Source organism: Mustela nigripes, chromosome 14, assembly GCF_022355385.1.
Source record: "Mustela nigripes isolate SB6536 chromosome 14, MUSNIG.SB6536, whole genome shotgun sequence".
In the NCBI taxonomy this organism is placed as follows: Eukaryota; Metazoa; Chordata; class Mammalia; order Carnivora; family Mustelidae; genus Mustela; species Mustela nigripes.
In genome coordinates, this window is record NC_081570.1 from 6228828 (window position 1) to 6240935 (window position 12108).

Genomic DNA, 12108 nt, shown 5'->3' on the forward strand with positions numbered 1-12108 from the left:
TTATCCACCCGTCAGCAGATGATGGACATTTGAGTTCTTTCCAGTCCTCGGCCGTTGTGAATAGTTTGTGTACCCATGTCTGCGTGCGTCTACATTTTCATTTCTCTCGGGTGTGCACGCAGGAGTGAAATTGCTGGACCACATGGTAATTCTGTTTAACTGGTGGAAGTAAAGAGCTTTTAATAGCCCTGGAGACTTCTCAGCCTCGCTTACAAGTCCCTTTCCGTCTGTTCTGGATTTCTGCTATTTTGGATCACAGACCACTGTCCGGCTTCCCGCTGTCGGACACACTGTGTGTTGGGGCCTCTGTCCTCTGGTTAGTGATGTGTACCCCAGCTAGGGTGTGGCCCAGGGCAGAGTCCACACACATATGTATTGCTTTGAGATATACAGCATTAAAAAAAATCAGTTATTTGTGCACACTTAAAAATCACGAGATTCTGAAGCATCTGGGTGGCTCCGTCGGTTAAGTGTCCAGCTTACGGTTTGGCTCAGGTCATGATCTCACCGTTGTGGGGTTGAGCCTTCCGTTGAGCTCTGTGCTCAGTGTGGAGTCTGCTTCCGATTCTCTTTCCCTCTCCCTCGCGCTCTCACTCTCAAATAAATAAATAGGATCTTTAAAAAAAAAATCATGAGATTCAACTTAATCCAAACCTTTATATTCTCCTAAAAATCTGGAAGATTTGGTCACGCAGGGCCCATCATCCTGTGAGGCACCACTGGACTGCAGCTGAGGCATTTAACAGTCCTGAGGGACACCATCCCTGCCGTGTCCTCCTCCCACTGTGACTTGCTTCACTAGGATTTTGGGGTCCCTGACCTTTGACCTAGGTCTATCCTTCCAGCAAAGCTCTGCCAGCCTCTTCCTGCTACTCCCACCAGCCGCTGGTACTTGTGCCATTCAGCTCCCCTCCTGAGTTTAATGTTCACTTGTGTGGTGGTTTAGGTGGGAGTAGTGGGACATTGAAGGGGGGGATCTTTGGGTGGTAAGAATGGCAGGCTCTGCGTTCAGTCTCATTTTTACTCCTTTGTCAGCTGTGTGGCCCTCGGCAAATTACCTAACTTCTCTGAATCCCAGTTTCCTTGTATTTTTACAATTAAAATTTGTGTTTTAAAATTAAGACCTTCTGGGGCACCTGGGTGAGTCAGTCGTTGGGTGTCTGCCTTCGGCTCAGGTCATGGTCCCAGGGTCCTGGGATGGAGCCCCACTTTGGGCTCCCTGCTCAGTGGAAAGTCTACTTCTCCCTCTCTGACTTCCCCTGCTTGTGTTCCCTCTTCTGCTGTGTCTCCACCTGTCAAATAAATAGATAAATAAATCTTGAAAAAAAGAAATAAAAGTAAGACCTCCTTACAGATCATGATTGTTAGGAGTAAACGGACCGATAGACACTGTTCCTGGAATTACTGGCCTATTGGGCTGCATTCAGGGCACGTTCTGCCAGTCATGGCTGGTCCTGCTCGCCGTCCAGCTGGCGGTGAGCGAGCACCATGGGCCGGGCTGGGGCAGGTGGCTCAGCGCTGGTGCCGAGGACCCCGGGTGGCCCCTGTAAGGGAGTGTGCGGGACCAGGCAGGTCTAAACCGGGGGCCGCTGCTTCTTGCTTATTTGAATTAAACATTGACTAGATAAAAAAGAATTCCTATTAAATGTGCATAGCATGAAGAAGTACGGTAGCGCAGACCCCAGTGTACCCACCAAGCCACTTTTTAAAAGGAGCCTTATTGTGCCCTTCCCCAAATCCTGTCCTTTTTTCTCTCCTTAACTATTCCAGATTTGGGGTAGCTCATTCCTTTGCTTCTCTTTATTGTTTCTATGTAGGTCAGAGTCTCTAGACAGTTTGTTGTTTAGTTTTGAGGGAGATGCATGCTGTGTGTGGGGGGTTTCTTTTTGTCCCTTTATCCTGCGTTCAGGATGACCTCTTCAGATCTGTCTTCTAATGACTCTTTCCACCTGTTTTTAATTCATAAAACCTACCCACTGAATTTCTAATATCCAGTGTCGTTTTTCATTTATTGAAGTTCTAAATACACCGGTCGTTTTATATCCTGTTTTCAGAATTGGTTTTCATGTTATCAGAGTGAGCATGTTTCTTCCTCTCGACATCAGGATCTTGTGAGTGTGGATGCTCCGGCTCTCTCCATTTACCCCATTTAATGGTAGGGTGCAGAAGCAGACCCAGATGTCAGGAAATGCCTGGGATCACACATTCCTAAGCAACACAGACCCCAGAGCAGTGATGCCACCGCCCCCAGCAGTACCACACCTGCAGACGGATGCCGGGGGTGGGACACGGGGCGCAGGAGTCCGGCCTCACATCTGCCAATAAACGCCCTCTGGCCTCTGCTGGCGCCAGACCCTTCTCCACGCAGATTCCTGGGAAGGCCCAAGGAGTTGGACAGCTTCACTTAGAATGCTCAGAGACACCCTCCTTCCTTCTCTCGCTGAGGTTGGCTCTGGCTTAAGTCGTTTTTGTAAGCTCTCTGGCCCAGGGTCACCGGCTGCAGAGTGGGTACACAGGGCTGGGGTGCAGGGTAGGGGGTCCCCATGTGCCTCGGGGTGGTCTTGCACCTTGCTGATTCTTCACAGCCCCTGCTTCCCCACCCCCTCCCGTGTAGGCCGCACTGGCTTCTACGAGGAGTACGGCGTCATCCGCGATGTGCTCCAGAACCACCTGACGGAGGTCCTCACCCTCGTGGCCATGGAGCTGCCCTACAACGTCAGCAGCTCAGAGGCTGTGCTGCGGCACAAGCTCCAGGCCTTCCAGGCTCTGCGGGGCCTGCACAAGGGCAGTGCCGTCCTGGGCCAGTACCAGGCGTACAGCGGACAGGTGCGCCGAGAGCAGCAGAAGCCAGACAGCTTCCACAGCCTGACGCCGACCTTCGCAGGTGGGCCCCGGGGCTGCCCCCTACTGGAAGCAGCTTCCTGAGTCCAGACGCCCTTTGGTTGGGTTGGAAGAGACCTCAGGTGGCACATTCACCAGGGGGCTCGTCGCCAAGGAGGAAGGGCCTTCGCTTCTCTGGCCTTCCGGCGTCTTTCGGCAGCAGCTTACCTGTTGGGTCGTTCTGGGTGACGGGCACCCCGGCGGTGGTCTCAGTTCGGTCCGCATCCACACACGCTTCTGGAGCTCTCTGAGCTGGGGACAGACCCAGCTTCCGCCTATAACCAGCCCCCCAGGGAGGCTACAGATTGGTCCGGCCACAGCCCAAGGCACCTCCAGCAGGCAGTCTCCCTGCTGCTCAGACAGACGTCCTCCTGAGCCGTGCTATGGACCATTCCCGGGCCCAGAGTGCCCCTGGAGAGGCCTGCCCCCCTAAGGCTGCAGGTAATAAGCTCCTCCCCAGGAGCGGCGGCTGTCCGTGGGGCACTGAGGACGTGCCAGGCCCTGGCTAGAGGCCACCTCCTAGATATCTGAGGGCACAGACCCAGGATGCAGGCAGCATCACTGCTCCCATTCCAAGGTCAGGAAACCAGAGGCTCCATGAACTTCAGACACTTGCTCAGGGTCACGTGGAGGCAGTATGTAGGAAAACCAGGCTGGGGACCCGAGGCAGGAGGGCACTGAGCTCTTGGCTCCCACTGCCATGTTCCTGTCCCTGCACGCCTCCTTACCTGCTCACCACCCTGCTGTGGGCTCAGAGCCCTGGCCCTGCCCCTTCTCCCCTGTCTGGCCTTGGCTCAGGCACATCCAGGTGCTCTGCGAGTGGGAGGGAAGCATCCCCACCCCCCACCGTGAGACTTCAGGTCTCTTTGCTGGGGCAGGGAGGCTAGGACCATAAGGCGCCTCACGGAGGGGTGGCTGAGGTGGTCCAGAGGCTGCATTTCGAGCACTGACTGGGCATTGAGTAGATGCTGGAAAGACTGAGCATGACAAGGCCTGGGGTGCTTCAAAGGCACCTGCCTAGAGGAAGGGCTCAGAGACAAGAAGTGCTGATGGGGAGGGAGGGTAGGGAAGGTGGGTGTGCTGGGAAGTCCTGGGCTCTCTGTGCCCAAGGGTCACCTCCGCTGTCCCCTGTCACCTCAGGCATCCTTGTTCACATGGACAACCTTCGCTGGGAGGGCGTCCCTTTCATCCTGATGTCTGGCAAAGCCTTGGATGAGAGAGTGGGCTACGTGCGGATCTTGTTCCGGAACCAGGCTTACTGCGCCCAGACTGAGACGCGCTGGGTGGCGGACCAGAGCCAGTGCCTGCCACGGCAGATCGTCTTCTACATCGGACACGGGGAGCTGGGCAGTCCCGCCGTGCTGGTCAGTCGGAACCTGTTCAGGCCCTTCCTGCCCTCTGGGAGCTGGAAGGAAGTGGAGGACCGGCCCGGGCTCCGCCTTTTTGGGCGCCCCCTGTTGGATTTCTATGCGTACAGCCCCGTGAGGGAGCAGGACGCCTATTCTGTCCTCATATCTCACATCTTCCACGGCCGCAAGGACTCGTTCATCACCACAGAGAACTTGCTGGCCTCCTGGGCCTTCTGGACCCCCTTGCTGGACAGCCTGGCCCACGAGGCCCCGCGCCTCTACCCAGGAGGAGCTGAGAACGGGCACCTGTTGGACTTCGAGTTTACTGGCACCCAGTTGCGCTTTTCCCGGCAGCAGCCGGAGCAGCTGGTGCCAGGGCCAGGCTCCGCTCCGAGTCCCAGCGACTTCCAGGTTCTCCAGTCTAAGTACCGGGACAGCCTGCTGATCTCGGCCTGGCCGGAGGAGCTGATCGCGAAGCTGGCCGATGACATCGAGGCCACGGCTATGCGGGCGGTGAGGTGCTTCGGCGAGTTCCACCTGGCGCTGTCAGGCGGCTCCAGCCCCGTGCCCCTGTTCCAGCAGCTGGCCACCCAGCACTACGGCTTCCCCTGGGCCCACACGCACCTGTGGCTGGTGGATGAGCGCTGCGTCCCGCTTCGCGACCCGGAGTCGAACTTCCAGGGGCTGCAGGTGCACCTGCTGCAGCACGTGAGGGTCCCCTACTACAACGTCCACCCCATGCCGGTGCACCTGCACCAGCGCCTCTGTGCCGAGGAGGACCAGGGCGCCCAGATGTATGCCAGTGAGATCTCGGCCCTGGTGACCAACAGCAGCTTCGACCTGGTGCTGCTGGGCATGGGCACGGATGGGCACACGGCCTCCCTGTTCCCACAGTCGCCCGCCGGCCTGGAGGGCCCACAGCCAGTGGTGCTGACCAGGAGCCCCTCCAAGCCGCACCAGCGCATGAGCCTCAGCCTGCCGCTCATCAACCGTGCCCGCAAGGTGGCCATCCTGGTCATGGGCAGGATGAAGCGGGAGATCACCTTGCTGGTGAGCCGTGTGGGCCATCAGCCTAAGAAGTGGCCCATTTCGGGGGTCCTGCCTAGTTCTGGCCAGCTGGTTTGGTATATGGACTATGAGGCTTTCCTGGGATGATGGTGCCTCTGGCCTTTGCTCACTCCCACGCTTGCTTCCCCCTGTCCTGTCCCCGTCCTTAGTCCTGCCACCTGCCCTGGCCCTCTGGAATCTGATGCCTCAGGGTTAAGTCCCCAGAGAGGAAAGGACTAGGCCTTATCCCAATCCCTTTGACAGTCTCTATCCAGTTGTGGTGGGTAGACACAGACATGGAAGAAATGGAGGCTCTGCTCTTGAGAAGCTTCCAGTCCAAGTCAGGAGAGGAATAGCCACGCTAAGAACATACCAGCAGCAGTTACACGATAACACCAGCCAGCACAAAATAAGATTGGTGTGGAAGCTCCCAACTTCAACAGTAATGCAACAGCTAAGGTTAATCAGGGAAGGCTTCCTGGAGGAGGTGATCCTTGAACTGGCTCCTGGGGAAAAGAAGACTGGATAGTAGTGAGACGGGGGCACAGGTGTCCGTCAGGTATAGTGCCCATGCCAACCAGGTGCTAGAAACCGTCTGGAGACCTCGAGTTGGCCATTTCTTTATCCCTCCCTTTCTTCCCAAGCCTCTGGCATTTAGCCTACTGTCCTGGCCTCTCTGTGGCTGCTTCCTCCTGCTCTGTCTCTCTGGGTTCCCTTCCCCTCTGTCTTCCTGCTGTCCCGCAGACAGATGAAGGGCGGTAGCAGTGATACAGCCGCAAACAGTGGGAGGTTTCTTGCAAGTGGTGTTTGGAGCTCCCTTTGTCCGTAGGTGAACTTCTTTGTGTGGGGGAGGCCCCCTGCCCACTCTCCATTCTCTGGCCAACCCCCTTCGTGATACGCAGTCGGCGTAGATGACTCGGCCATTCCAGGGGTCCCTCACTCCAGAGGGTCCTTTACACATCAGGAGACTTCCTATGGGCGTTTCCACTCTCAGTGCACTCTCTTGCTTTACCACGCAAGATCCGGTTAAGTCTTTCTGTGATGGGGACACGTTGTTTGTGGGGAGAGATGTGAGGGAAATCGTCTGGACCACCCAGGGGCTCTGATCTGACCAGACAGGGGCTGGGCCTCCACCCAGGGGGGCTGCGGTTCCCAGGCGGCGCTGGCTGCCCACGGGCTTCTCAGGGACTTGACCAGTTTGCAGCCCTCCCCCTTCACACTACCTCTCAGGGGCACGGAGTCTGTCTGCTTGCTGTCTGCTGGCCCCTCCTGCTGCATCTCCTGGCACCGCCACACACTGACCGCCTGGGGAGACAGACGGGAAGCCCCTGTGGAGAGGAGGTGGGTGCTCTGTTCTCCGTTAGCGCCGGCCGGTAACGGTGGCGGGGGATGGGGTGTCTCTAAATTCCTTTAAGAAATATTCTCACACATTTAGTTGGTATTTCAGCTGCCCACATGCTCATGCTCCCAAGGCAGGACTGGGAGGGAATGAGCTCGATTTTTCCCTGGTGGCTGCTCTCTTGTTTTACAGTCACACCTTGTGTCAGTTGTTGGTGTCACCCTGAGGGCTTTCCTTGGTGAGGAAATACGTCATCGTCATCGGCAGACGTATTTCTCTGCTTTTGATTGTTTATACTTTCTTCAAGGCTATGGATTGAAAAGCCTTGAAGAAAAAAAAGCCTGAGCTGGGGGTTCTCCATGGGAAAGGCTCTCGTGTTCAAAGCCCCGTGGCCTCGCACGACCCTCCGACAGGACAGTTCTCCTTACACCGGGAGAGCTGACCTTGGCAAAGCTCTCCCCACTGCCGGGTCGCCAAGTCTCTGTGTCTGGGGGTCTGCGGTTTAGCGGTTTTCTTTTGCCTCCAGGGCTCCTGCTCCTGAGGGGACATGGACGGTTGCAGGCCCGGTGCCGCCTGTGGCCACGTGGGGGCGCTCTTGCACCGTCCCTGCCCTGCCCTCCCCTCCCGGCAGCCCAGGAGCCCTTGGCCTTGAACACGCCATGTGTTCGTCAGGAACTTCATCCTCTGTGGTTGTAACACCGCTACAGCATAGGCCAGCAGGCTCTTGATGTCACCACTGCTGACTAATAGTGAGTCCGTGTGGGCCTGAGCCCAGGACCTCCCGTCCGAGAGGAGGGTCCTGCCTTCATCTGTGGATGGGGCAGGGGCGGGGGCCAGGGCAGGGGGGCCAAGTGGTGTCCTGAGATCACAGCAGGAAAGTCCACCAGAAGACCCTGCCGGTGTTCCCCTGCGTCCGCTTGCTCCCTTGTCCTGTACTGGGCCACCTAGACTCGTGGTGTTCCGCCTTTCCGGACCATGACCCACGGTGGGAAGCACACCTTACCCCGGGCATCCGTGATCACATTTGTGTGCGAGTCTGCCTCACGCACAAGTTCCATGAAGGGATTCTTACCTTAGGACATGAGACGCTTTCCAGTTTCTATTTTTCGTGTTTGAGAAAAGCTGCTTAGAGCCTGTTAGACTGAGCTGATACATAGTTCGGAAAATGCTGCTCTGATCCAACTGCACGCTGTCCGTGAGCTGAGGCCCCGAGGTGCAGAAGGGAGCCTGCGTGTCGAGCTCACCCGGGGACCACGAGGGAGCACGCAGGGGCGGGAGCCCGGGCTGTTCCCAGGTTCGTGCTGCGGGCCCGTATGCTGCAGCGAGGCTGCTGTGGCCCCAGTGTGGGTGCCGCTCTGCCCCCCCACTTCCTCGAGCGGTTGACGAGGACCGGGGCGGCATGACACACGGTGCTCAGTGGCCTCCACTCTCTCATGTGCCCAGTGAGGAACGTGAGGGGGTCCTTGTTTGCAGAGACTTGGACACCAGAGCAGCAGTTGTCTGATGCCACAGGCCAGGGTGCCCCGAGGGGCGGGCGGGAGCCTGCCTATCCTCCGGACCTGGGGGGCTGGTATTAGCATCTCTAGAGCGAGCCCCTTGCCCTGTGCTGTGGGGAGAGAAGGGAGGGGCTTTCCAGGTGGTCGTGAGCCAGACTCCGAGTTTGCTCTGGGAGCACCGTTCTCTGCTGACCGCAAGTCACAACAGTCGTGTCGTGCTGGCCGCTGCTGCTCGCTTCTCTGCAGACAGAGCTCTAGTCCCACCCTGGGCCTGGCGGGCCAGAGTGTCCCCCTCCCCGGGTCGTCCCCCCGGAGGACCAGGCCTGCTGTCCCCGGGGCCCAGAGCTCGCTGCTGCTCTGCCTCGCTCCCTCGCTTCCCCGTTTGCCCAGAGAGCTGGGGACCGTGTGGCAGAGAAAGGAGTGGGGGGACGCTTCCATAGGCCCTTGAGGGGTGGTTTCCCGCTGTTTAGTTTTCCAGGGACAAAAAAAATTTTATTTTCAACAAAAACACATGCGGCCTCACATAAGCAGCATAGACTCAGTCTGTGTCGGTTTTATCTGGTTAGGTTTTTCTCCTAAGGAGACAGGAGCCTGCAGACCTCAGGCCGCTTGTAGAGAAGCTGCCTGGCGGCGTGTTCAAGAACGCACGAGGCCCATGGTGGCCGGCCTGTGCCATCCACGGCCGCCCGCCCCTTGAAAGACAAACCCAGAGGGCCGAGGGCTGTGAGAGGGCAGCTGCCACCCAGTGTCACCCCGCCGTCCCCTGCCGTCAGCCTCGCTGCTTGTACTACCCCCAGCCCCCGCCCCGGGACCTCCTGCCACCCTCTGCTGGGCCCACAGCTGCAGCCCGTGCTGGGGGCGCTCGAGGGGCTGCTCGCTTCATTCCGGGGTCCCCTCCTCCAGCCACACCAGCATCGGCCGCTAACAGGAGCCCAAGGGGGCGTCTGGCCAGATCACAGGGGCGAGCGGCTCAGTTGGTCCACCGGGTGCTCAGAGGCTCTGGGAATGTTTGTTCCAGCAACGAGTGTCGCCTGGTTGGAAGTGTCGCTGGCTTCCCCCGTGGGCCCTGCCGGCCCTCTGCCCACCGCAGCTCACCCGAGCCACCGGCTCTGTCCAGCTTCCGTCTGGTGCTTGGGGCCTGTGGGGGGTGCTGGCGGGCCATGGGCCCCTCTCACACCCTGTGGCGTCTCCGTGGAAGTGAGGGTCCCTTCGTTCTGGGGACTTGCAGTGGCAGATGTCTTCTCCAGAGGCGGTGCTCCCTGGCCCCCAGTCAGCAGCCCCGGTGAGGTGTGAGCACGGCATCCACGGCTCGTTGCTAAGCGAGGCACAAGCTCACCAGTGCTGTCGCCAGCACAGGACTGGAGGAGGCATTTCTGAAATCCTAGCGAGCTGGGGAGAGTGATCTCTCTGGGGAATCATCCTCCCTGGGGAGCTTCTGTTTGCAAAGCGGACCCCCAGGGGCTGTGTCTGTGCGTGACCTGAAGGCGGACGGGGCGGGGGGCTAGATGAATTATGCTTCTGCTTGTGTGTTCGTTCCCTAGGATGGTCTTTGTCTACACCCCTTGCCCCGCTCTCGGGTGTTTTGCAGGAAGTCTCTGCATCTTTTCACCCCTCTGCTGCAGGCCGGGTAAACAGACGCATTTTTGGTTGCTGAGAGCCCAGGGAGCACATTTGAAAGGCTAGTAGTTCGCTGTGAAAGTGGAAGTGCAAACAGATGCTGCATAAACTCGTCAGTGTGGTGTTTAGCTGTACCGCTACGGAAGTCTAGAGAGGTCGGTCATAAAACATCATGAGATACCTAACTAGGAAAGGACGGGTTGCTGGGTGAGCTCCGGTCGAGGGCCCAGAGTGCATCAGCTCTCCGAGGTGGGACCTGTACAGCCTCCTCCTCCCAGTCCCCCAACCAAGGGCTGAGTGCGGGGTCTTGTCTCCAGCCAGGAAGGCTGAGCTGATCCCGGGCCGGCAAGAGACCTAGATGGGGCGCGGGGCCAGCATGGAAACCAGTGGGTGTCGCGGTCAAGACTGTGTCTGACCGTCCTGTGCTGGGACACTCCGTACTGGGCTTCTGCCTGGCAAGCAGAGAGGCGAGAACCTCCTTTCTCAGAGAGACCGTGTCCTTGTGCGGTGGGGAGACCCAAGACTCGAAGCCCTCCCTGGCGAGTGGCAGGGATGCGCCTTGTCTTCGTTCACGAGGAGACCGACCGCCCCTGGTTTCTGTGGAAGCGGCGGACACTTAGAGATGTTTTAGACAGTGAGACACATTCAGAACAGGGTTTTTAAAATGACTTTTTGTATGTCAAATGGATCATGTATTTTTTAAACAATAAAATTGTTTTGCCAAAAGCTGTGCTCTCCTTTTTCCTGCGGGAGACGGGGTGTGTGGGTGACAGACCTGGTCGCTGTGCTGTGAGTGGGACTTGGTGGAGGGGAGGGGAGAGTCTGGTCCCCAAGGGAGGACCTGCGTACGTCCCTTCTTCACACGCAGGTGTGTCGCCGCAAAGTGGCTGCATCCCATTTGCTCGAAGCCCATAGGCCTCCGGGGAGAGACCTCGGTGGGCCAGGTGACCGGGCTTCATGGGTCCCTCAGCTGTCCCCCCCCAACACTGCTGGCAGCCCACCAGCTGGGGAAGCCCTGGGCCAGAGGGAGACGCCAGGAGGGAGCATCTCTGAAAGCCACGGGGCCTGATACCATCGTTGGTCTTTTCTGTGTGCTCTGCCTGATTCTCACCTTCCACCTGTGTCATGTTCCCAGAAACATAAAGATTTGGGGGGGGGGTGTAGTTCAGTAAAACTGCAGAACCACTGGGGACAGAGGAGCCAGAGACTTGCTGGTTGTGGGACCCGAGCAGAGTGGTGACTTCACAAGGCAGCGACAGGAACCACGGGCTTAATCCAGAAGGGGAGATGTCCCTAGGGATCAAGAGGCCCGGGGAACAGACACATGCCCAGAGTCCCCAGGGGAAGAAGGGGGGACCGTGGTCGGTAATGAAGGCGGAAACCAGAGGCTGCAGGCGGCCCATGACTGTGCCTCCGCCTGGGAAGCACACGGAGAACAGGCTTCCTGGAGGAGATGGCCCAGAGCTGGGGGAAAAACCAGAGTCGGTTTCCCACTCCCTGCTGGGGAGGGGGTGCTGTCCTGCAGAAACCCAGGGAGACAGGCTCCCCGCCTACCGGCCCTCGTGATGACGGGGCCCAGCTAGCAGCCGTGAAGGCAGCCCTGAGAGTCACAGGTACCTGCTCCCCCCCACTTTGGGGAGCCTCTGCGTGCTTGTATTCAGGGTCCTGGCAGGTCAAGACCCCCAACACCCACAGCTGCAGCGACTGGTTCCGGGTGACCTGTGGCCCAGGTTGGTCAAACCAGAGTGATTCGAGGATGGGGGCCAAAGCTCCTCCGGGTCCCTGGCCGCCCACCTGAGGGCCAGTTGCCCTGGAGCTGCTGGCGACCCTCTGCCCACCACGGGGAGCCTGAGAGGGAGGGACACGGCAGAGAGCAGAGCCAAGCAGCCCTCCCCAGCCCCCGAGTGCGGTCATGCCGGGATTCTGCCTGCTGACCATTTGCAGGGTTAGAAGAGGACTGTCACCCGTGCCGGAGGTGCACGAGAGACACCACAGCTGGGGGCTGCTGGGTGTCTCAGGAAGCCCAGCGGAAACCCCTGCTGGCCCGAGAGGAGGCTGGGGCCTATCGCGAGGGCAGAGCTCCCCGTCTGGGGCCAGGCTTTGGTCAGTCCGGGGAGGCCCCCCGGTGCTGGCTGGCGCCGTGCTAGACCACGTTGGCTGCTGGTTATTGCTTCATCTGAACCATTTCTCCTGACTGAAGTTCTGGCCCAGCCAGCCGGAGGGCGGAAGGCAGGGACGTGCAGATAGTCGAAGGCGCTCTCGGTGGACAAGCTCGGGAAGCGCTGGCCTTTTCCAGAATCTCCTCCGAGCTCTGTGCAGCCACAGCCAGAGCCCTGGAGGGCGTCTGCTTGCCTGCCGGGCCCCCAACAGAAGGGGACAG

General features: G+C 58.8%; 1 protein-coding gene across 3 annotated transcripts in view; it reads left to right on the forward strand.

Annotated features, from left to right (window-relative positions):
* Positions 1 to 10454, forward strand: part of H6PD (hexose-6-phosphate dehydrogenase/glucose 1-dehydrogenase) — a 28581-nt gene extending 18127 nt beyond the window's left edge. For all 3 annotated transcript variants that reach the window (XM_059374926.1, XM_059374927.1, XM_059374925.1), the window contains exons 4-5: positions 2615 to 2884; positions 4021 to 10454. In XM_059374926.1, the coding sequence (XP_059230909.1) occupies positions 2615 to 2884; positions 4021 to 5384 (1634 nt within the window). In that variant the 3' untranslated portion in view covers positions 5385 to 10454. The remainder of the gene's footprint in view (positions 1 to 2614; positions 2885 to 4020) is intronic.
* Positions 10455 to 12108: the final 1654 nt, after the last annotated feature.